This window comes from Colobus angolensis, unplaced genomic scaffold, assembly GCF_000951035.1.
Source record: "Colobus angolensis palliatus isolate OR3802 unplaced genomic scaffold, Cang.pa_1.0 Scaffold15, whole genome shotgun sequence".
NCBI classification, from domain to species: domain Eukaryota; kingdom Metazoa; phylum Chordata; class Mammalia; order Primates; family Cercopithecidae; genus Colobus; species Colobus angolensis.
In genome coordinates, this window is record NW_012114599.1 from 12,559,801 (window position 1) to 12,582,844 (window position 23,044).

General features: G+C 39.4%; 1 protein-coding gene across 1 annotated transcript in view; it reads left to right on the forward strand.

Annotated features, from left to right (window-relative positions):
• HEATR5B (HEAT repeat containing 5B) overlaps positions 1-23,044 on the forward strand; it is a 105,575-nt gene that overhangs the window by 58,130 nt on the left and 24,401 nt on the right. Inside the window, exons 24-27 of the mRNA XM_011935976.1 lie at positions 168-419; positions 8,104-8,285; positions 11,632-11,700; positions 17,208-17,387. Of these exons, the coding sequence (XP_011791366.1) occupies positions 168-419; positions 8,104-8,285; positions 11,632-11,700; positions 17,208-17,387 (683 nt within the window). The remainder of the gene's footprint in view (positions 1-167; positions 420-8,103; positions 8,286-11,631; positions 11,701-17,207; positions 17,388-23,044) is intronic.

Genomic DNA, 23,044 nt, shown 5'->3' on the forward strand with positions numbered 1-23,044 from the left:
TTCTTTGGCTTTTGATTGTTTAAAAAAAAGTTTGCTAGTTCTGCTGTTTTCCAGAAAGTAAGAATTTAGTCTTTTTTTAAATTAAAAAATTTTTAATAATAGTAACTTTTTAAAGGATCATTTTTGCTTATGTAAGGTTATTATGATATTCCTTATTCTTGTTATAGATATGAGTACTGCAACTCTCTTAAGTAGTGGAAAAGATGAAGAATCTGAAAAGAAGGATGAGATGGATGATGATACCATGTTTACCACGTTAGGTGAAGAAGATAAATCAAAGCCTTTTGTGGCCCCTCGCTGGGCCACTCGGGTGTTTGCTGCCGATTGCCTGTGTCGAATCATCAATTTGTGTGAGAATGCAGACCAGGCTCACTTTGATCTTGCCTTGGCACGTTCTGCTAAACTTCGAAACCCTACAAGTAAATTTAAAATCAGTACTTATTCTCCCCAAAGCATTTTTATAGCTTGAGATGTTTTACTGCTATGAGATATTTTACTGCTATGGATGTAGTGTGCTTTAGAATGTGCCATTTATTTATTGTAAGTTCTCTTGCCTTTCATCTTAGTTTTCTGTCCCCTCTACATACTCTTCATGCTATTCATCTTCTGATTCCTGTTGGGAAGATAAGTTGAAGAAGGTGGTCCACAAGATAGATTGATCTATGTGTCTGTCTCTTTAATCATTTGCCGAAAGGATAATCATGGCAGTTACTTAGATTTTCTTAGTACATTGTCCTGGATTTTAGCATTTCAGCAGAAAGGAAATGATAAAATTTTAAGGCATATAAATAAAGTGAGCTTTGCCATCCCCAGCCATGGAGAATGTCGGAATTCATGAATGCCCTGGTAGAGTGCAAACTCTCAAATTTCAGAAGTGCTATTAGGTATTTTTGAAAAGGTGAAAACTGTTTATTATGGAAACAATTTTTATCTCATTATTTTTTATCTTTTGTAAACTTGTTATGCCGTGTATCCCCTGAATCTGATATCATAGGGAATTTACAAAGAGACCATCAGACCCAGTACCTTCATTTCATAGTTGAAGAGACCTAGAGAAATTGAGAGGTGATAGAGTAACAGATTCCTTATCCTATAGTTTGTTGTCTCTTTATCACCCAATCATTTTTTAAATATCTGAAGACAAATTGTATGTATTAACAATATTGACATCTATGAATTGAAAATGCCTTTTAGGTTATTTCATTGTGTATAAGAAGCAGCAGAGCTCACATACATATTTTTAAAACAAACAGGCTGAGTGCGGTGACTCATGCCTGTAATCCTAGGACTTTGGGAGGCTGAGGCGGGTGGATAACTTGAGGTCAGGAGTTGGAAACCAGCCTGGTCAACATGCTGAAACCCCCATCTCTACTAAAAATACAAAAAATTAGTGGACATCCTGGCACGTGCCTGTAGTCCCAGGCACTTGGAAAGCTGAGTCAGGAGAATCACTTGAACCTGGGAGGCGGAAGTAGCAGTGAGCCAAGATCATGCCACCACACTCCAGCCTGAACGACAGAGCAAGACTCTCTCTCAGAAACATACAAACTGTAAAATAGTAGTACAACATGTATAAAATGAGACTCTGAATATAGAGTATCAGCAAAGCACAATACATCATGAACACAGTGTTTTTGTTCATGTCATTATTCAGCAAATATTTACTGCATCCTGTTTTTTGGTATACAGTGGGGATACAGAGAAGAAAAAAACATAGCCCATACCCTGGAAGAACTTATAGCCTAGAAGACAGAGAGACAGACTTCTAGGTCAAATGGTTGTGGAGTGTCCTGAGAACATTAAAAAACATATAGTATTCATTTCCTATAAAGCCAGGGAAGACATCACAGAAGAGGTTATTTTGAAGTTTTAAAGGCAGAGAAAGGGTTAGAAGAGACTGGTGGCATTAGTTTTCTATTGCTGCTATAACAAATGCCCACAAACTTGGTTTAAAATCACACAAGTTTATCATCTTACAGTTCTGGAGGTCAGAAGTCTCGCTGGGGTAACATCAAGGCGTCGGCAGGGCTGTGTTCCTTTCTGGAGGCTCTAGGGGGCATCCCTTTCCTTTTCTTTCCAGCTTGTATATGCTGCCTGCACTCTGGCTCACGGCTCCCTTTCTGTCTTTTCAAAGGCAGCGGCGTTAAATCTTTCTGTGATGCCTCTTCAGTCCTCACATGTCTCTGACTGCAGCCAGGAAAGGTGCTCTGCTTTTAAGGACTCATGTGATTAGATTGAGTCTGCCGTGATAATTTAGGCCAGTCTCCATGTTTTAAACTCCATAACCATAATCACATCTGCAGAGTCCCTTTTGCCCTGCAAGGTAACATAGTCACAGGTTCTAGAGATTAGGTGTGGAGATTTTGGGGTGCCAGTATTCTGCCTACCACACTGGATTATTAGAAGCGGAGGGATTCAACATGAAAAAGCTGATTGCCAAAAAATAAATAAATGAATCAGAGGAAGTAAGAGAATTTGTAAAGCCATGGAATCATAAGTGTGCGTACTACATTTAGCGAATAGTGAAAATCCTTAGGTAGGCCTTTCTTTCTTTGTAGATCTTAACTGTTGTTTTTCGTCCTCATTGTGTCTTGTCCTTTTTACCTTAGTGCTCAGAGGTCCTCACAGGTTTTTTCTTTATACATTGATGTTTTGCTTTTTTCAGCCTTCATTAATAATCTTAAGTCTGCTTTAATTTTTTAAATTTTCCTGTAATTTGTCTACATTTCTCCCACCTCCATTGTATCATATCCGTTTTACTCTCTAAGATTTTCTGTTTTTATACCATAGCAGCCATGATTCTTTCCATCCTATTGAGGATGCCACATGATTTTTTTTTTTTAATTTTATTCTGGTTTTTATAGAAAATTGTTTCCAGAGAGTAGCCATTTCTCTGAATCTTCAAAATCTTTCTTTTCCCTGGTTGCATTTTTCTTTAATAAACTTAATTGTTTGTATATTCTTGAAAGAGAAGATTCCATATTTGAAATTTTCTCTCAGTATGGAGGTGGATTTCCCGTGTTCTTTGTTGTTCATGTATTTCCCATCTGTAGTTGGATGGTAAGCTGCTGTAACAGCTCCCACCCAGATTCCAGCGTCTGGCATATTTTGCTCTGGATCCTTTCTAACAGGATGCTTTCTAACATCACCGCCTGCCATTCTGATTCCGAACAGTCATGGCAGAGTATATGAAAAAGTATAGACCCAGTAAATGTGCTCTTCAGGCTCTCCTGTATCATCTTCATCTCTTCATCTTCCTATCTCCTATGCTTTAATTGTAGAGAATTACTACTCCCCGCATATAATAAACCCCCTAATTATCTTTCCACTTTGAAGTTTTTGTTCAGTCCCCTTCTCATACCCACCTTTTCAAGAGTTCATTTCCTGGGATTTAGAAAAAGACAGAGGTCTTGCTTTGGAAGGGTAGACATAGAGATGGGCAAAGAAGCAGCAGCACTCTGGTCGTTGGGGAAAGTGGCACCCTCGTTACAGAAGCAATTGCCTAGATTTTGGTTTGGTAGATTGATATAGTCCTAGACGTTGTAAATTAGGTGATAGAGTGCAGGAGGAATAATAGGTCTTTTTATTTACTTTCAGGTTGGCATAATATAAGTAGACCCATTTTAATCTACTTCCTATTGCCCTGGGAATTTTCTCCCAAATTTTGGCAATAGTTTATTATACCTCATTCTTGTTTGTTTGTTTCTCAATTTTTTTGTTGTAGTAAAATACATGTAACATAATAATTATCATCTTAACTTTTTAAGCTTATCACATGGGCAAAATTTATTTAATTGACTTACAAATGTATATATGTATCTTGTACAACAAGATGTTTTGAAGTATGTATACATTGTAGAATAGTTAAATCTAGCAAATTAACAAATGCATTACCTCACCTAGTTATCATTTTTGTGTGAGACCACTTAACATCCACCATCTTTGCATTTTTCAAGAATACAGTGTATTGTCATTAACTATAGTCACCATGCTATAGAGTAGATCTCTTACACTTATTCCTCCTATTTAACTGTAACTCAATATACTTTCACTAACATATCCCCATCTTACCCTTAACCACCCAACTTCTAGGTAACCACCATTCTACTCTCTACTTCTGTTAGATTAACTTTTTTAGATTCCACGTATGAGTGAGATCATGTGGTATTTTTCTGTGCCTGATGTATTTCACTTAACCTAATGCCTCCGGGTTCATCCATGTTGTCTCAAATAATAGGACTTTATTCTTTTCTATGATTGAATAGTATTCCATTATGTATTTATACCGCATTTTCTTTATCAATTGATAGATACTTAGGTTGGTTCCGTATCTTGGTTACTGTGAATAGTCCTGCAGTAAACATGAGAGTACAGATACCTCTTCAACCTACTTAGTTCAAAACCTTGCTTTTGGCCAGGCGCGGTGGCTCAGGCCTGTAATCCCAGCACTTTGGGAGGCCGTGGCGGGTGGATCACGAGGTCAGGAGATCGAGACCATCTTGGCTAACACGGTGAAACCCCGTCTCTACTAAAAATACAAAAAAAATCAGCCAGGTGTGGTGGCAGATGCCTGTAGTCCCAGCTACTCGGGAGGCTGAGGCAGGAGAAGGGCGTGAACCTGGGAGGCAGAGCTTGCAGTGAGCCGAGATCGTGCCACTGCATTCCAGCCTGGGCGACAGAGCGAGACTCTGGTCTCAAAAAAAAAAAAAACAAAAAAAAACCCTTGCTTTTATTGGTATGTTTTTGCTTCCTTTAGGTGAGGAAGCACTGTGGGCTTCTAGCCAAATGTTTTCCCTTCTCTGCTTGCCTCCCACCCACAAAGCAACAGATATTCTTTTATTTTTATTTTATTTATTTATTTTTTTCTGAGACAGAGTCTCGCTCTGTCGCCCAAGCTAGAGTGCAGTGGTATGATCTCGGCTCACTGCAACCTCAGCCTCCTGGGTTCAAGCAATTCTCCTGCCTCAGCCTCCCGAGCAGCTGGGATTACAGGCACCCACCACCATGTCCAGCTAATTTTTGTATTTTTAGTAGAGATGGAGTTTCACCATGTTGGCCAGGCTGATCTCAAACTCCTGGCCTCAAGTGATCTGCCCGCCTTGGCCTCCCAAAGTTCTGGGATTACAAACATGAGTCACTGCACCTGGCCAGATATTCTTTTTAAACTCAAGATTCTAAAATTAGTTTTTTTGGTAGGCACATGAAGAAAAATTGAAGGTACACATCTTGTGACTTTGACAACAACAACAACAACAAAAACTTATTTAAATAGGAACTGTTTGGAGATCAGGCTGAGCCATAGAATTGTCACTGCTTCAAAAAGACTTTGTGGGTTTTGAAGCCTCCTGAAGAACTTTATAAACCTTGAGCTTAATAATTTCTTTAGATAATTTGTGTTGCTATGTCTTTTAAGTTCACTGATCTGTAGTATTTAATCTCTATTAATTTTATCCAGTGTAGTTTTCATTTCAGATATTTTACTTTATATCTCTAAATTCCCCTTTGTGGTTTTTTCTACCTTTTGTTTCTCCCTTCATTATTTTCGTGCTTTTCTTTTCCTTTTTTTGAACTTAGGAAACATATTGATAATAGCTATGTAAAGTTCCCTAATTCTCTTATCTTTTTCATTTCTAGACTTGTTTCTATTCATTGATTTTTTTTTCCTCTCTCTCTCTTTGTTGTGAGACATATTTCCCTACTTTTTACATTCTTGGTAATTTTTTTATTAGATGTCAGACATTGTAAATTTTATGATATTAGTGCTGGATTTTGGTGTGTTCCAGAATAATTTTGGACTTTGTTCTGGGATGTAGTTAAATTACTTGGTATCATTTTAATTATTTTGAGACTTGCTTTTAAACTTGGTTCTTACAGATCCAGGACAACTTTTACTCTAGGTCTAAAAGGAAAAACATTTCCCTTTTCCACATCTTATTCTTATAAAAGTCTTTTCCTTCTTATTTTGTAGATTTAAGTTTCCTGACAAGGGTTTTTCTGAAGTAGAGATTGGCAGACTACAGCCTACTGTCCAAATCCAACCTACAGTCATTTTTGTAAATAAAGTTTTACTGGAGCACAGCACACTCATTTCTATACTTATTGTCTGTGGCTGCTTTTGCACAGTAACAGTGTAGCTAAGTAGTTGCAATGGAGATAATATAGCCTGAGACCAGGCACACTGGCTCACACCTGTTATCCCAGCACTTTGGGAGGCCGAGGTGGGCAAATCACAAGGTCAGGAGTTTGAGACCAGCCTGGTCAACATGGTGAAACGCCATCTCTACTAAAAATACAAAAATTAGCTGGGCATGGTGGTGGTCACCTGTAATCCCAGCTACTCAGGAGGCTGAGGCAGGAGAATCACTTGAACCCTTTGGGGGCAGAGTTTGCAGTGAGCCAAGATCACACCACTGTACTCCAGCCTTGGGAAACAGAGCAATACTCCATCTCAAATAATAATAATAATAATAATATAGCCTACAAAGTGTGAACCAAAAAGTGACTGAAGCAGATATGAATTGATAGAGGCTTATTAGCCAAGGTTGAGGATTCACCTGGGAAAAATCATGGGTAACAGGAGCATCTGTGACCCATGTTTTTTCCAAATTGGGTTTTGGGAACTTCATTATTTAAAGAAGAAAGAACAGCAGGAAGGAAAAAAAAAGGGAAGGGAGGGTAAGCAGTGAGGTAAATGGTTATTGTCTTCCTGTGAGGCTTTGATTAGCCTCAGTAAATGGCTTTTTTTTTTGAGACAGGGTTTCACTTTGTCACCCAGGCTGGAGTGCAGTTGCATGATGTCGACTCACTGCAGCCTTGACCTCCCAGGTTCAAGGGATCCTCCCACCTCAGCCCCCTGAGTAGCTGGGACTACAGGTCCACACCACCATGCCCAGCTAATTTTTGTATGTTTTGTAGAGATGAGGTTCACCATGTTGCCCAGACTGGTCTCGAACTCTTGAGCTCAAGCTGTCCACCCACCTCAGCTTCCCAAGTGCTAGGTTTACAGGCTGAGCCACCTCACCCTGCCTAGCCTCGGTAAATGTACATTTTACATGTGAAAAGGGAATACAGGAAAAAGTCAGTTAGGCACTGGCCTCAGCGTAGAGAGAGGGATGATTTTTCATCTTGTCTTTGTCCTATACCTGTGAAAATAAGCTGGTAATTGACATTGTCAGGGTGAGATTCAACAGAACTTGGTTTTAGGGCTGGTTCTTAGCGGGGGATATGTATTTGGAAAGATGCCTTGTGAGCAATTTGTGAGAGGAGGCCATTTGGAAAGATTTTTGGCCTTCTGTCATTGTGGGAACGTGGCTTAAAATGAGGCAGTGACACACAGTTGTGAAATTACAGCTACCTGGGAGCAAAAGGAAGGCAGTATTGCAAGACTCAGTCCCCAAGCTTCACTTTCTCTTTGGCATAGTGAGTTTGGGGTCCCAAGATTCTATTTTCTTTCATAAAGTCAAAAGTATTAACTATCTGGTTCTTTACCTAAAAAGTTTGCCAAGCCTTTGTTCTTAAAGCATTAGAAACTGGCCAGGCGCGGTGGCTCATGCCTGTAATCCCAGCACTTTGGGAGGCCGAGACGGACAGATCACAAGGTCAGGAGATCGAGACCATGGTGAAACCCCGTCTCTACTAAAAATACAAAACTTTAGCCGGGCGCGGTAGCGGGCGCCTGTAGTCCCAGCTACTCCGGAGGCTGAGGCAGGAGAATGGCGTGAACCCAGGAGGCAGAGCTTGCAGTGAGCTGAGATCCGGCCACTGCACTCCAGCCTGGGCAACAGAGCGAGACTCCGTCTCAAAAAAAATAAAAATAAAAAAAATAATTAGAAACTCATTTTGGGAAAGTTACGTTAAAAGTATTTTGCATCAAATATCATTGTACATCCTATAACATCATCAACATTACTGTATTGTATATCACTATTCTTGAAAGATTGATATGGAAGTTGTCTTGAAAGAATATAGTATCTTTGCTATTTTCAAAGTCATGAAATATATGGATTGTGTTTTTTATCAAAACTTTATTTCATTTCATATTTTTATGTTATTACACTTATTTTTGCAAGAGTTTTCATTTTTGCATTCTATTTTTATTTTTAGATGACCTCTTGGTACTTCATCTCTCTGACCTCATTCGCATGGCATTCATGGCTGCAACTGATCATAGCAACCAGTTGCGAATGGCTGGGCTCCAGGCACTTGAAGACATTATCAAGAAGTTTGCGTCTGTGCCTGAGCCAGAATTTCCAGGTCATGTGATACTGGAGCAGTATCAGGCTAATGTGAGATTTTCTATTTGTTTAAAAACTTAAAATTGATCTTTTGAAAGACGACTGAAGAAGTGCTGACTTCCTGAAGGACTGCATTTGGAACTGCAATCTGTTTATTTCTGTAGAATGCATCTCTTTATCTCCATTGTCTGTTACCTAGTTTTAGTCACCTCACAAATGAAGAAATAAGTGTCAAGCTGTTGTCACTATTTTTAAGTTGTGATAACATATTAGTGATAAAACTAGAATAGAAATTCCAGCTCAGTTTTCCAGTCTTGTGTTTAGATATTTAGCCCTGCCCTTTAAGAGATAAAAGGAACCTTCAAAAGAGTGTTGTGGATTTGCTGCCATTATTTTTATATGGCAAACTTTCATAAGCATTTTTAGAAATAGATAGCAGTTGCCCCTTGTATAATAAAGGATAAATTAACTCTTAAGAACAACAGTTAAAAGTATTACTGAGGTCAGGCACAGTGGCTCACAACTGTAAACCTGGCACTTTGGGAGGCCGAAGCAGGTGGATCACGAGGTCAGGAGATTGAGACGATCCTGGCTAACACGGTGAAACCCCGTCTCTACTGAAAATACAAAAAATTAGCCGGGCCTGGTGGCATATGCCTGTAGTCCCAGCTACTTGGGAGGCTGAGGCAAGAGAATCCCTTGAACCCAGGAGGCAGAGGTTGCAGTGGAGCTGAGATCACGCTACTGCACTCTAGCCTGGGTGACAGAGTAAGATTCTGTCTCAAAAAGAAAAAAAAAATGTATTGCTGAAAGAGTTAGATACTTTCAAAGTTTTTTGTTTTGTTTTGGAGACAGAGTCTCGTTGCGTCACCCAGGCTGGAGTGCTGTGGCGTGATCTTGGCTCACTGCAAGCTCCGCCTCCCGGGTTCATGCCATTCTCCTGCCTCAGCCTCCCGAGTAGCTGGGACTACAGGCACCCACCACCACGCCTGGCTAATTTTTTTGTTTTTTTAGTAGAAACAGGGTTTCACCATGTTAGCTAGGATGGTCTCAATCTCCTGACCTCGTGATTCACCCGCTCGGCCTCCCAAAGTGCTGGGATTACAGGTGTGAGACACCACGCCCGCCCAATTTTTTTTTTATTTCATTCAAAAGAGGGATCTGTTTGTTGCTCCTGAGATGTATACCTGTACTTATGTTATTCAAATGAGGCACAGTAAACTAATCCTAGCAGTGGGGGGTTATATAAAGGATAAAAAAATTTTGTTAACAAGGAAATAACAGAGTTTTTTTTTTTTTACTGTGATTATGGCAAAATCTTTGCTTCAGTACACTATACCTCATCTAAAAGTTGTGCTTCAATATATAAAAAATTTAAAATGTGAATAATGTATAATCTGTTGTTTTTACATCTTAAGTGAAGAAGTTATAGCTTCTAGCCCAACTGGCTGTAGAAAACCTGTATACAATTGTTTACTCCCAAATACCCAACCTATTGGAATGGTGGGTTTTTTTAAAAACTTTTTATTTAGAAATGATATCGCCAGCTGAGGGCGGTGACTTATGCCTGTAATCCCAGCACTTTAGGAGGCCTCCATCTCAAAAAAAAGAAAAAAAAAATGCTATTGCTGGGCGTGGTGGCTCACGCCTGTAATCCTAGCACTTTGGGAGGCCGAGGCGGGTGGATCACCTGAGGTCAGGAGTTCGAGACCAGCTTGGCCAACATGGCGAAATCCCGTCTCTACTAAAAATACAAAAATTAGCCAGGCATGGTGGCACACACCCGTAATCCCAGCTACTTGGGAGGCTGAGGAAGGAGAATCACTTGAAACTGATAGGTGGAGGTTGCAGTGAGCCGAGATCCCACCACTTCACTCCAGCCTGCAGGACAGGAGAGCAAGACTCCGTCTCAAAAAAAAAAAAAAAAAAAAAAGAAATCAAATTTACAGAAAAGCTGCAAGAATAAAATAAAAAACTACCTTACAACCCATATTCATATTTGCCAATTGTTAATTTTGCCTCATATGCTTTAACAATGATTCTCTCTCTCTTTCTTCCCCCAACACACAGTTTTTTTTCTAAATCATTTAAAAATAAATTATTTAAATCATGTGCTTTTACCCTTGAGCATTTTAGACTATATTTTCAAAGGACAAGAACATTGTCTTATATGACTACAGAATAGGTAACCTCAAGAAATTCAACATTGATATACTACTTTTACATAATCTGTCATATTCCAGTTGTGTCAGTCAACCCAGTAACATATTTCATATAGTATTCTTTCTCTACCAGTACAGAATCCAATACTGGCTCACATATTGTGATCAATTACCATCTGTCTTTAGTCATAGAGAGGGAGTCTCGATTCATTTCCTAACTACTATCGATATACCTGACCAACTGGATCTCTGTTATAAGGGAAGAATATCTCAACGTAGGAGCTGACTACATCTTACTCCTGTATTCAACTTATACTTGTTGTATCTAATATAGCTAAGAATCTATGAGTGATGTGGGCTTATTTAAAACAAAAGCTTATATTCCTCTACTTATTAATATAACAAAAATGCATAAGTTAATATTTTTGAGCAGCTTTTTAAAGCATCTCCTTTTGTGGTTAAATGACCTCTAGGGTCATAGAGTGACCGTAAATCTTTAGTACTACTCAGTTATTTAAAGAAATTGATCCAGATAGGAGATTGACTCATAAGGTAAATACTGTTAGAAATAGGTTTAGAAAAATATAGACAGAAAAAAAATCTAACAATAGCAATTTTTGGTATGTCTGATAACGTGACTTTGTCAGAAAATCCTGTTTAGTATGAAACAAAAACGAGAAAAAAAACAAGATTATTGTCTACTTGATATAACGTTCATATAGATTTGATAATGATAACCTCCTGGAAAGCAAAAGAAAAAGGATATGACTGAGTTTATTATAAATGAAAAGAAATAAGGGAGAGGTCATAAAAAGGAAAGGAAGATAGAAGTGTTTTTGTGTGTTTTCATCTCCAAACACACAAGAGGCTTTATGTTTACTACTTACCTTTAAAAATAAAATGCCTTGGGCCAGGCGCGGTGACTCACACCTGGAATCCCAGCACTTTCGGAGGCCGAGGAGGGTGGACCATTTGAGGTCAGGCATTCAAGACCAGCCAGGCCAACATGGTAAAACCCTGTCTCTACTGAAAATACAAAAATTAGCCTGGCGGTAGTGGCACACGCCTGTAATCCCAGCTACTCAGGAGGCTGAGGCAGGAGAATTGCTTGAGCCTGGGAGGCAGAGGTTGCGATGAGCCAAGGTCGCACCACTTCACTCCCGCCTGGGTGACAGATTAAGACCCTGTCTCAAAAAATAAAAATAAAAAATAAAATGCTTTATTTATTTTTCTAGGTGGGAGCTGCTCTAAGACCAGCCTTTTCACAAGATACACCATCAGATATAATAGCGAAAGCTTGCCAGGTAAGGAGAAAAATGGGACTTTGTATAGTTGTCTTCTATAAATTCATAGATATCTTAGAATTTAACTTGTATGAAAGAATAGAGAAAAATTTGAGAGACCAACATGGGAGGATCGCTTGAACCCAGGCGTTTGAGATCAGCCTGGGCATCATGGGGAAACCCCATCTCTACAAAAAAATACAAAAATTAGCTGGGCATGGTGACATACACCTGTAGACCAGGCTACTCGGGAGGCTGAGGTTGGAGGATATCTTGAGCCTAGGAGGTCAAGGCTACAATGACCAAAGATTGCACCACTGCACTCCAGCCTGGGCAACAGAGAGAGACCCTGTCTCAAAAAAAAAAAGAGCAAAACTAAATAATATTTTTATCTTGGAAATACAACAGTTGCAGTTTTCCTTTTTATTCTGTATGAAATGATGAAATAATAATTAGGTAATAAACATTGTGGTTGAAACATTGTTTTTGACCAAACATTATGAAAATTTTGCTAGTTTGTGGGTATTAAATCATCCTAAAGAAAATTTCACAATATAGACATTTCATTGCAAAATTAATCCCAGGGAATTATTCTCACCTTATTATATCTGAGGAGGCTCAAAAAAAATACCACCAAAAAATGGCACATTTTCTTTTTTTTTTTGGAGGCTGAGTCTTGCTCTCTCGCCCAGGCTGGAGTGCAGTGGCGTGTGATCTCGGTTCACTGTAACCTCCTCCTCCCGGGTTCAAGTAGTTCTGCTGCCTCAACCTCCTGAGTAGCTGGGATTACAGGCGCCCGCCACTATACCCAGCTAATTTTTGTATTTTTAGTAGAGACAGTGTTTCACATGTTGGTCAGGCTGGTCTCAAACTCCTGATCTTGTGATCCGCCAGCCTTGGCCTCCCAAAGTGCTGGTATTACAGGCATGAGCCACTGCACCCAGCCCCCAAAAAACGTGTATTTTCTTATGCCTTTAATCAGTTTCTCTTTTTCATATGCTTCATTTTGAAAAAGGATTCATGTATTAAGCTCTATTCTTTTAGGAAATCAGGTTATTTGTCTGCTTACCTAAAGACAGAAGAGAAGCAACTCTCTTCTTCCTAGTTTTCTGGAGTACAGTGCTGTGGTCCATCATTTTTGCTTAGAATCCATGGCCAAGCTTCATGTAAGCTGTATGCAGAGAAGATTCTGCAATAATAGGTTTAAAATTCTGACTTTATTCTCTCTGTAGCTGAATACGAGTTTGCCCCTTCCTTCCAGTTTTGAGATTGGTATCTCTGAAACCTTAATGGTAGGCAGTCTTCAGAGAAATTAACTCTTTTCACTGACAGGAGACCAGAGAGAGAAGAAACGTTGTTGATAAGAGATAGGTCTCTGGATCATGGTGCACACCTTCAAGTTCGACTAGGTAATTTGGTTTGGGATACTGCCACACAAATATCAAAATATTACTGTCCATATGTAAATAAGTGTATCGTGATTATGTTTCAGAGCACAGCATTTAAGCAGACAAAATCTCCTACAATGCTCCTGATCATTAGAAAAGCAAAGGCTATTAGAATTTTATCTTGTATGTGAGTATTGAATTTGCCTTAAACTTATTTCTTTTGTGGCCCTAGCTGCGTTTTTTTATAAGAAGTTTCCTTTTTTCTAGTGGCAGGCTTAAATTTGTGACCTCCTTTCCTTCTATTGCTGGGAGGAAACCTGGTTTCCTAACAGGTAAAGCTGTAGGTTACAATTTCCTTTCCTTAAAGGAAAGTAAGGAGTTGGCCTACATGATATCCTCACCTGTTTGTTAGAACAAATGTCATGTTAAGAAATGTTAAAATCAGGGTAACTCTTCGATTATAGGAAGGACCCTCAGTTGTCACACAACCGGGTACAGTAATCAGTGGATTAATCAAAAATTATTTAAAGTAGGGTCAGATCATAAACATAATGCATACTTAAATATTTCATTTCAGCATAAAACTTTTAAATGTACATTCATTCAGCAGTCTTTTGATATAGGGCAAGTCTTTTCTCTGAATATTATTTTATTAATTCAGTGCTACTTTGTCATTCTTCATAAACAAACTCCATAATGCATTATCTGTGATTCTAGTTGCAGATTTTTTTTTTTTTTTTTACAAAGTTTTACTCTTGTTGTCCAGGCTGGAGTACTATGGCTTGATCTTGGCTCACTGCACCCTCCACCTCCCAGGTTCAAGTGATTCTCCTGTCTCAGCCTCCTGAGTAGCTGGGATTACAGGTGTACGCCACGATGCCCAACTAATTTTTTGTATTTTTAGTAGAGATGGGGTTTTACCATGTTGGCCAGGCTGGTCTTGAGCTCGTGGCCTCAGGTGATCCACTCACCTCAGCCTCCCAAAGTGCTGGGATTACATGTGTGAGCCACCGCACCTGGCTCTTTTTTTTTTTTTTTTGGAGACATAGTCTCCCTTTGTTGCCCAGGCTATAGTGCGGTGGTGTGATCTTGGCTCCCTGCGACCTCCACCTCCCGGGTTCAAGTGATTCTCCTGCCTCAGCCTTCCAAGTAGCTGGGATTACAGGTGTGTGCCACTATTCCCAGCTAATTTTTGTATTTTTAGTAGAGATGGGGTTTTGCCATGTTGGCCAGGCTGGTCTCTAACTCCTGACCTCAGGTGATCCACCCACCTCGGCCTCCCAAAGTGCTGGGATTACAGGCATGAGCCACCATGTCCGGCCTAGTTTCTGATTCTTTACTGTGAAGAAAGTACTTAGGTTTTTGCAAAGAAAGCTTAGTGCCAAATTCCTAATCTTTATAATTTTCCCCAACTTTTATATTTCTACCAAATTTCACAGAAATATTTATCAAATCTTTCCCATATGTTCTTTAGTTTCCTTAGGAGTAACAACTCTTTCTTTTCATATTCATATTTAATTTCTTTTCACTTTAAATTTAATTATTTTTCAGCAGTTTTGACTGGCATTTTAAATTTTGCCATCAGTATGTCCTTAATTGGTAACAATCAGTTAAAAATGTCCTTATTAATTTTATTAAAATTAGTTTTGAATTCTTTGAGAATAAAATTTGATATAAATACTTACTCTTAACTTTTAAAACGTTTTCAATGTAGGAACTCAAGTCCATTAGCCATGATTGGAAACCCAAATGCTGTGAAAACCAAAAGCTTTTTTTATCATTTATTTGGCAGCAAAACCTGAGCTGACTTGTACTCATTTGGCTCTGATGTGAAGCTAAGTGAGATTGTAGCATTGGTTGGTTAATCTTTCTTATTGTGATTTGTAATACATTTTGTTGCAGATACATCTATGTGCTAATTATGGGGTGCTGCCACACATCTTGCTAGGTGTATTCTTTAATGAGGTTCAGGTACCTTATTACCTTTTACCCAAAAGTTGTGAACTCTGAAAAAAATCTTGGTCCAAGGATTTCAGATAAGAAAGTAAGGGCATGTAATTATTGTTGATAAAGTTGACAGTATGAGACCACCCCTTCCTTCCTGAAATTCTTCCCTTGGCTCCATTGGCACTGCACTTGCCTGCTTTTTCTTTTGTTTTTCTGGTGTTTTCTTTTCAATTTCTTTATTTTTATTCTACTTGTCCCTTAAGTGTAACTGTATTCCATCTGGTCTGGCTTTAAGGCTTTTTTTTTTTTTAAACCTGTCCTTGAAAAAAAATTAACTAATAATACTTTAGTTATCACCTTTGTGTGGCTATTCCTAGGGTTATGTAATTACCCTTGAACTTGCTCCTGAAATCCAGACCCAAGTTTTTAATTGCCTGCTGAATATCTTTCCACAAGTCTCTTAGTGGCACTTTGAACTCAGCATGTAAAAATGTTCAAAATTAAAATCATGCTCTCTCACTTCTCGTCTCCACTTAGTTTCCTTTGTTCCCCTATCATCCCTGTAAAGCAGTAGTATCACCTTCCTTCCATTCAAGTCAGAAGCTTCAACAATCAGCATTTGGCAATTGTTGATTCCTTACTTTTTTTGTATCTCCCTTCACCCTTCCCCTAAAATAGCTAATTGGTTTCCATATCCTGGGATTTCTTACTACAAGTCTGTCTCAGATGCCTCTCCTTTTTTATTCCATTCCCAGTTTGATCCATATCCTCTCTGTTCTATGGTATTGTTGAAGACACTTAACTGAACATATTACTTACTATCTATATACATTTTTTCTTATACATAAGTACTGGAACAGTTTTCCTAAAGCACAATTCTAATAATATGATCCTCCTGTCCAGAAGCCATAGAAACTCACAATTGCTTACAGAATGAGTGTGAATTCATTTTCCATGGAATTTAAATTTTACCTTAATCTAATCCCAGTTAACTTTCCTAATCACATTTCTTCCTCATGTAACTGTCCTATGTCTATACACACAAACCCCCTTAACACCTAAACATTCCCATTTCTCCTGCTAGAATTAATCTCTCCCTTGTCTGTTTTTAAGTGTCGTATTACAGTGGTAAAACATTCCCGTGTGTTCATTCAATCTGTGTTTTCTTACTTGAGGGTAGGGACTAGATTTTTTTTTTCCTCTTCCTTTTTATTTTTTGAGATGGAGTCTCGCTCTGTCGCCAGGCTGGAGTGCAGTGGCGTGATCTTGGCTCGCCGCAACCTCTGGCTCCCTGGTTCTAGCGATTCTCCTGCCTCAGCCTCCCGAGCAGCTGGGATTACAGGCATGCACCACCACTCACACCCCCAGCTAATTTTTGTATTTTTAGTAGAGACAGGGTTTCACCATGTTGGCCAGGATGGTCTCAATCTCCTGACCTCGTGATCTGCCTGCCTCGGCCTCCCAAAGTGCTGGGATTACAGGCGTGAGCCACCGCACCCAGCCTCTTTTTTTTTCTTTTTTTTTTAAGCCCCCTTCATAGCAGCTAGCATAACCCTTTGCCTGTGGTAAGCAGAAATTTTGTTGAAGAATTATTCAAGACTGAACTGGGTGGAAAATTATTTCTGTTAACATTTTTGTTAAAGTACACAGTGGAAACATGTTAAGTAAGTACTGTTTTATTTTCTACATAGGAGAACAATAAAATCTGTGCTTACCATTGATATAAAAATATCAGCCGGGCACGGTGGCTCATGCCTGTAATACCAGCACTTTGGGAGGCTGAGGCAGGCAGATCACAAGGTTAGCAGATCAAGACCATCCTGGCTAACATGATGAAACCCCATCTCTACTAAAAATACAAAAATTAGCCAGGCGTGGTGGTGGGCACCTGTAGTCCCAGCTACTTGGGAGGCTGAGGCAGGAGAATTGCTTGAACCCGGGAGGCGGAGCTTGCAGTGACCCGAGATCACGTCACTGCACTCCAGCCTGGGTGACAGAGCGAGACTCCGTTTCAAAATCATCATCATCATCATCATCATCATCATCATCAAAGCATAGCATTGGGTGGTTTATTTTACTTCTTTCTTTGGTTTTCTTTTGTGTTTTATCTGCTAGGAAAAAAATCATTTATTCCATTTTCTTATACAGTGTTAATTTTTTTTACACAAAAGTTTTTGAATTCTCTTTGTCTAGGTATGTAGTACATGGATTGGAAGTGGAGTTGTCAGTGATCTCAATGATCTCCGTCGAGTACACAATCTTCTTGTTTCTTCTCTGGACAAAGTTCAGGCTGGAAAAGGATCTTCCAGCCAGCTGTACCGAGAGAGCGCCACAACCATGGAAAAACTGGCTGTTCTTAAAGCTTGGGCAGAGGTAATGACTAAACCGCAACCTATTGTTTTTGACCCATTTATTCATCCATGAGAAAATGTTCCCCTACTTCTGTTGGTGAAAAAATTTTTGTTTTTTAAAAATTAACCGGCTGGGCGCGGTGGCTCAAGCCTGTAATCCCAGCACTTTGGGAGGCCACGACGGGCGGATCACTAGGTCAGGAGATCGAGACCATCCTGGCTAATACGGTGAAACCCCATCTCTACTAAAAAATACAAAAAACTAGCCGGGCGAGGTGGCGGGTGCCTGTAGTCCCAGCTACTCGGGAGGCTGAGGCAGGAGAATGGCATAAACCCGGGAGGCAGAGCTTGCAGTGAGCTGAGATCCGGCCACTGCGCTCCAGCCTGGGCGACAGAGCCAGACTCTGTCTCAAAAAAAAAAAAAGAAAGAAAGAAAAAAAAATTGACCCATGATATGGAATACTTTTTGAAAATATGTTAATCAGTTTACTGAAAACCTCTGTATTGAGGAAGGGCTGTCCTACATAACATGAGGAAATTAGGTAGGAAAAACTCAAAAATATAAACAATAGAAAATATTTTATGCCAAAAATCTTTTTGTTGATTAAATTTCAGGAGACTTGCCACCTTGATATTGAGGCCATAGGGGTTTTGTTTGTTTTTTTTAAAGGTAGGGTCTTTGTAGTCCAGCCTGGGCTTGAACTCCTGGGCCCAAACAGTCCTCCTGCCGCCGCCTTCCGAGTAGCTGGGACTGCAGGCACGCACCACAGTGCCCAGCTTATTTTGTTTTTTAATAGCTAGTTTTACCTTTTTCATTCTCACAGTCACTTTAAAAAATATATAATTACATTGTTTTAAATTCACTTTTCTAAATTCCTTCTGCCAGTTGCTATAGAATTCTTATCATCTGCCCTCCAGTATTGAAGTAACTAATTCCTTCCTCTACCAGCTCAGTATCTCACTTCCCTATTTTCGTGGTATTATTCAGCAACAGGTAACTGAAACCACAGAAAGTAAAACCACGTTTAAGGGAAGACTATTGGAATTATAATTATTTTAAGCTTTTCCGCTAATCTAAGACTAAACTTTTCTCATTCCCTTACTTCCCACCCTCTGATTCATTCAACAAAGTGTTATTTAGCTTCAGCTCTGTCAGGTTAGCAGTTGAGAGTACGGGAGTGAGATATACTACATTTGCTCAGCAACACAAACTGGTAAACAAGTAGATGCAACAAAGGGTAAGGAGTATTATCATAGGAGAAATACGAAGTGTTTTGAAACACATAGCAGAGGCACTTACAATAGACTGGAGGCTCAGAAGTAGTCTTTTTGGAGCAAACGATGTTTACACTGAAACATGGAAGATAGGAGGAGATACCAGTTAGGCATGAGGGTGAGGAGGAGGCTGTGTGAACCTCAGTGCTGTCAACTCTTCCTCTTTGAATCTTCAGCACCTTCCTCTGTACATCCTCTAAAACTGCATACATAGGCCAGGCACAGTGGCTCACGCCTGTAATCCCAGCACTTTGGGAGACTGAGGCAGGCGGATCACCTGAGGTCAGGAGTTTAAGACCAGCCTGGCCAACATGGTGAAACCCTGTCTCTACTAAAAATAGAAAATTAACCTGGCATGGTGGTGCATGCCTGTAATCCCAGCTACTTGGGAGGCGAGGCAGGAGAATTGCTTGAACCTGGGAGGCAGAGTTTGCAGTGAGCTGAGATTGCGCCATTGCACTCCAGCCTGGGCAACAAGAGTGAGACTATGTCTCAAAAAAATTAATTAATTAATTAAAGAACTGCACACATTTGTCAACGACTTTATTCTCAGGAATATTTAAGGATATGCACAAAAGTTCTGCTACAAGGGTATTTGTTATGGTGTTATTATTCACAAAAAAGTGAAAGTAACCTAAATGTATTTCTTGATCTTGAAAGATGATATTAAGTGACTAGAAAATTGGGGTAGAAATTATACACACACACACACACACATACACACATTATTACGTAAAAAACTGTGAGTATGTTTACATAACTGTCTGGACTGTTAACAGCATTGTATCTGAGTAGTAGGATTATGTGTGGTTTTAATTTTCATTTTGCTTATGTTTCTGATTTTTTTCCTTTTTTGTGTAATATTTATAAGAAAAATAAGCCTAAAATTTATTTTAAAATAGATCTGAAAGATATATTCTCATATATTGCAGGTAGCAATGTGAAATATAGAACCTTTTTAGAAAGCATTTGGCAATGTCTATTCAGAGTCATAAAAATACTTGTAAACACTGACCCAGTAATTCCATTTCTGGGCCTATATTCTAGTGAAAAATATCCAAAATATGGAAAAGAGGTAAGTTTACAAAAATGTTTACTTGCAACATTATTTATAACATGAAGAAATGAATCTCTTTTGTCTTCAAAAGCTGTGTATTTCATCTTTCTAAGATTCCCAATGCTAAGTATAGAATGAGAAGTAAATATAAAATTTCAGCTGTGGGAAAACTGATGGATACATCATGGGTCATCCACTGTAAGTCATTAAGATAATGATTATGGGCCAGGCACGGTGGCTCAAGCCTGTAATCCCAGCACTTTGGGAGGCCGAGACGGGCGGATCACGAGGTCAGGAGATCGAGACCATCCTGGCTAACATGGTGAAACCCCGTCTCTACTAAAAAATACAAAAAAATAGCCGGGCGTGGTGGCGGGCGCTTGTAGTCCCAGCTACTCGGGAGGCTGAGGCAGGAGAATGGCGTAAACCTGGGAGGCAGAGCTTGCAGTGAGCTGAGATCCGGCCACTGCACTCCAGCCTGGGCGACAGAGCGAGACTCCATCTCAAAAATAATAATAATAATAATGATTATGAAAACTGGTATTCACATGAGAAAACCCTGTGACGTGTTTATCGGTAAAACTAAATACGGAATCTCTGTACACAAAATTACAACTTACAAAGATAGAATATAAAAACCCAGAAATTGAGGTTGTGAGGCATTTTTAACTCTTATTTTCCCAACTTTTTATAGCATGATTATTATAATAAAATTATGTTGAGGAAAAATGCATACATAGACCTTAAAGTCTTACAGTGACACCCTTGCTTCCCCATTGCCTGCAGAGTAAAAACTTCAACTACTTCCAGCTTATAACCTGTGCTCAGTCTATATGAGAAACTTGCTCTTTACTTAGATTACCATGCAGTTTCCTATTTCTGTGCTCTTGCTCTGGCTATCCCTCTGCCTGTAAGCTCCCTTTCCATCTTTGCCTGTGAGCAAGTGAACTTCTGTCCTTAAAAACTGTCTCACCTTTCTCACACTCCCAAGGCTAAGATGCGTTTATCTGTGATGTTCCCTGAGATTCATGCATTCATTGCGTAAACTGCCTAGTGTTCATTAGGTACCAGACACTGCCTACGCACCGGGTAGAGTATACTAGAAGATAAATCATTAAAAAGATTATAGAAGATAAATAATTAAAACCAAGTATTTAAAAGTTTCTTCTTTTAAGCACTTTTTTACTTCCCTCTCATTATAATATTAGCCTGCGAATTCATGGAAAGCAAAAACTATGTATTATTTGTTTTTGGTTTTTTTTGCTTCCAGTCTTAGAACAATAACAAATTCAAGGCAAAAGGTGCCTACCTAGTAAGGATTTGATGAGTGAATGGCTGGATATACTTAAGAGTGCTTATCGTGACATTTTCTTAAAATGTTAGTGTCTAGGCACTTCGGGAGGCCGAGGAAGATGGATCACCTGAGGTCAGGAGTTTGAGACCAGCCTGGCCAACATGGTGAAACCCTGACTCTACTAAAAATACAAAAATTAGTCGGGCGTGGTGGTGTGTAATCCCAGCTACCCGGGAGTCTGAGACAGGAGAATCACTTGAACCTGGGAGGTGGAGGTTGCAGTGAGCTGGGATCGCGCCACTGCACTCCAGCCTGGATTACAGATTGAGACTCCATCTAAAAAAAAAAAAAAAAAAAAAAGTGTTGTAACAAATTTAGGGGGGAAAACAAGCGTGTAATCACTAGAAGATATGACTGATATATTCATAACTTTGGAGAGCCAAAGTCCCTATTTTAGAATTTAGTCAATTACTGTATATTTTCTCTGTGCTATAAGTCTGCTCAGTGTAGGAGTAGGGGTAAGACACAGTGCTTCTCATCAAGAAACTTGCAGTGTGCCTATACGGATACCGTACTTAGGCTTTCTCGTTAGATACAGTGGACATAACACTGTGGAGGGAAGACAGTTTTCTCAAGATGTTTATCTAGTGTAATTCTTTTCTTGCTTGCTGTCATTCCTTTGTTTTTTGTTTTCTCATTAATACGCTGTTCAGCTTTGTATGTGCCAGTTGCCAAAGCCTAAATGTATTATAAAAACAAAGGAAAATAAATATGATTCAACAAAGAAGAATCTTTGAAATTATATTTTAGGAAAGTTGCTTTTATGTCTTTTTGGCTCAAAAACTAGAGAGAAAGGATATATGTATGTGACTAGCAGATTATATTGGCCAGGGTATCTGTTGTAAAGGCTAGATTGCAAAGTATCATTTAAGGTCTGTGTAAGGAGGAGTTTAGAAGGATATTTATGGAAATCCTTTCTGATGTCTCTTTTCATCTCTCAGCTGCTTACTTTGAATGCCTGGTTGTCTAATAAGTCTAGGAAGGTGGAGGCAGAAAAAGAGTTATACCCTGTGGCAAAAAAAAAAAAAAAAAGTGTGTGTGGGGGGGTGTATGTGTGTGTGTATGTATGTATGTGTGTGTGTGTATATATATATATATAAAATATTGGTTAAGGAAAAAGGCAAAATACTTGTTTGCAGCTAGGCAATGAATGTACACTTATCACCAAGTTTCAAGTAGTAAGGAGTTAAAAACCCATCGGTAGCAGGGTTTTGTTTGGTGGTTGGATTTTCTGTAGAGCTTTTGATATTTCTGAGTTAGCAAAACAGTTTTTGAAAGTTTGGGATTGAAACTCGAAGAGAGCCACACAGGGCTTACTCAACAGGGCTGGCTTCCTCCCACCTTGCCCAAGTCCAGAATCCTCCAGCATGAAGGAAATCTATGTCTCAGAACAAGCCTGAACATGCCTCTCAGTGGCAGATCAGCTGACACAATCTCCTCCTAATGAAAACATCTAGCTCTACAGAATTCATTTTGCCCCACTGGGTGTCCTTACCTCCAATTAAGAACAAGGCCTGCTCACTTAAAAGATAACACTTAGAGAATCCCTCACAAAAGTTTAAGTACTTGCTCCAAAATGTTAATTTTTTTTCTTTTTTTAAAGAGGAGACTGGCTCTGTCTCCGAGGCTGGAGTGCAGTGGCGCGATCTCGGCTCACTTCAACCTCCACCTCCTGGGGAAGTTCAAGCGATTCTTCTGCCTCAGCCTCTGGAGTAGCTGGGACTAGAGGCACGCACTACCGCGCCCGCTAATTTTTCTATTTTTAGTAGAGATGGGGTTTCACCATATTGGCAGGCTGGTCTTGAACTCCTGACTTCATAATCCGCCTACCTCGGCTTCCCAAAATGCTGCGATTACAGGTGTGAGCCACTGCGCCTGGCCCCTAATGATTTTTAAAAGCCAGATAATCTATATGGCTCTTTACCACTGAGCAATCGAAAGCAATTTTGGCACTTTAACCCCCTACCTCCCCACTTTTTTTTTTTTTTTTTTT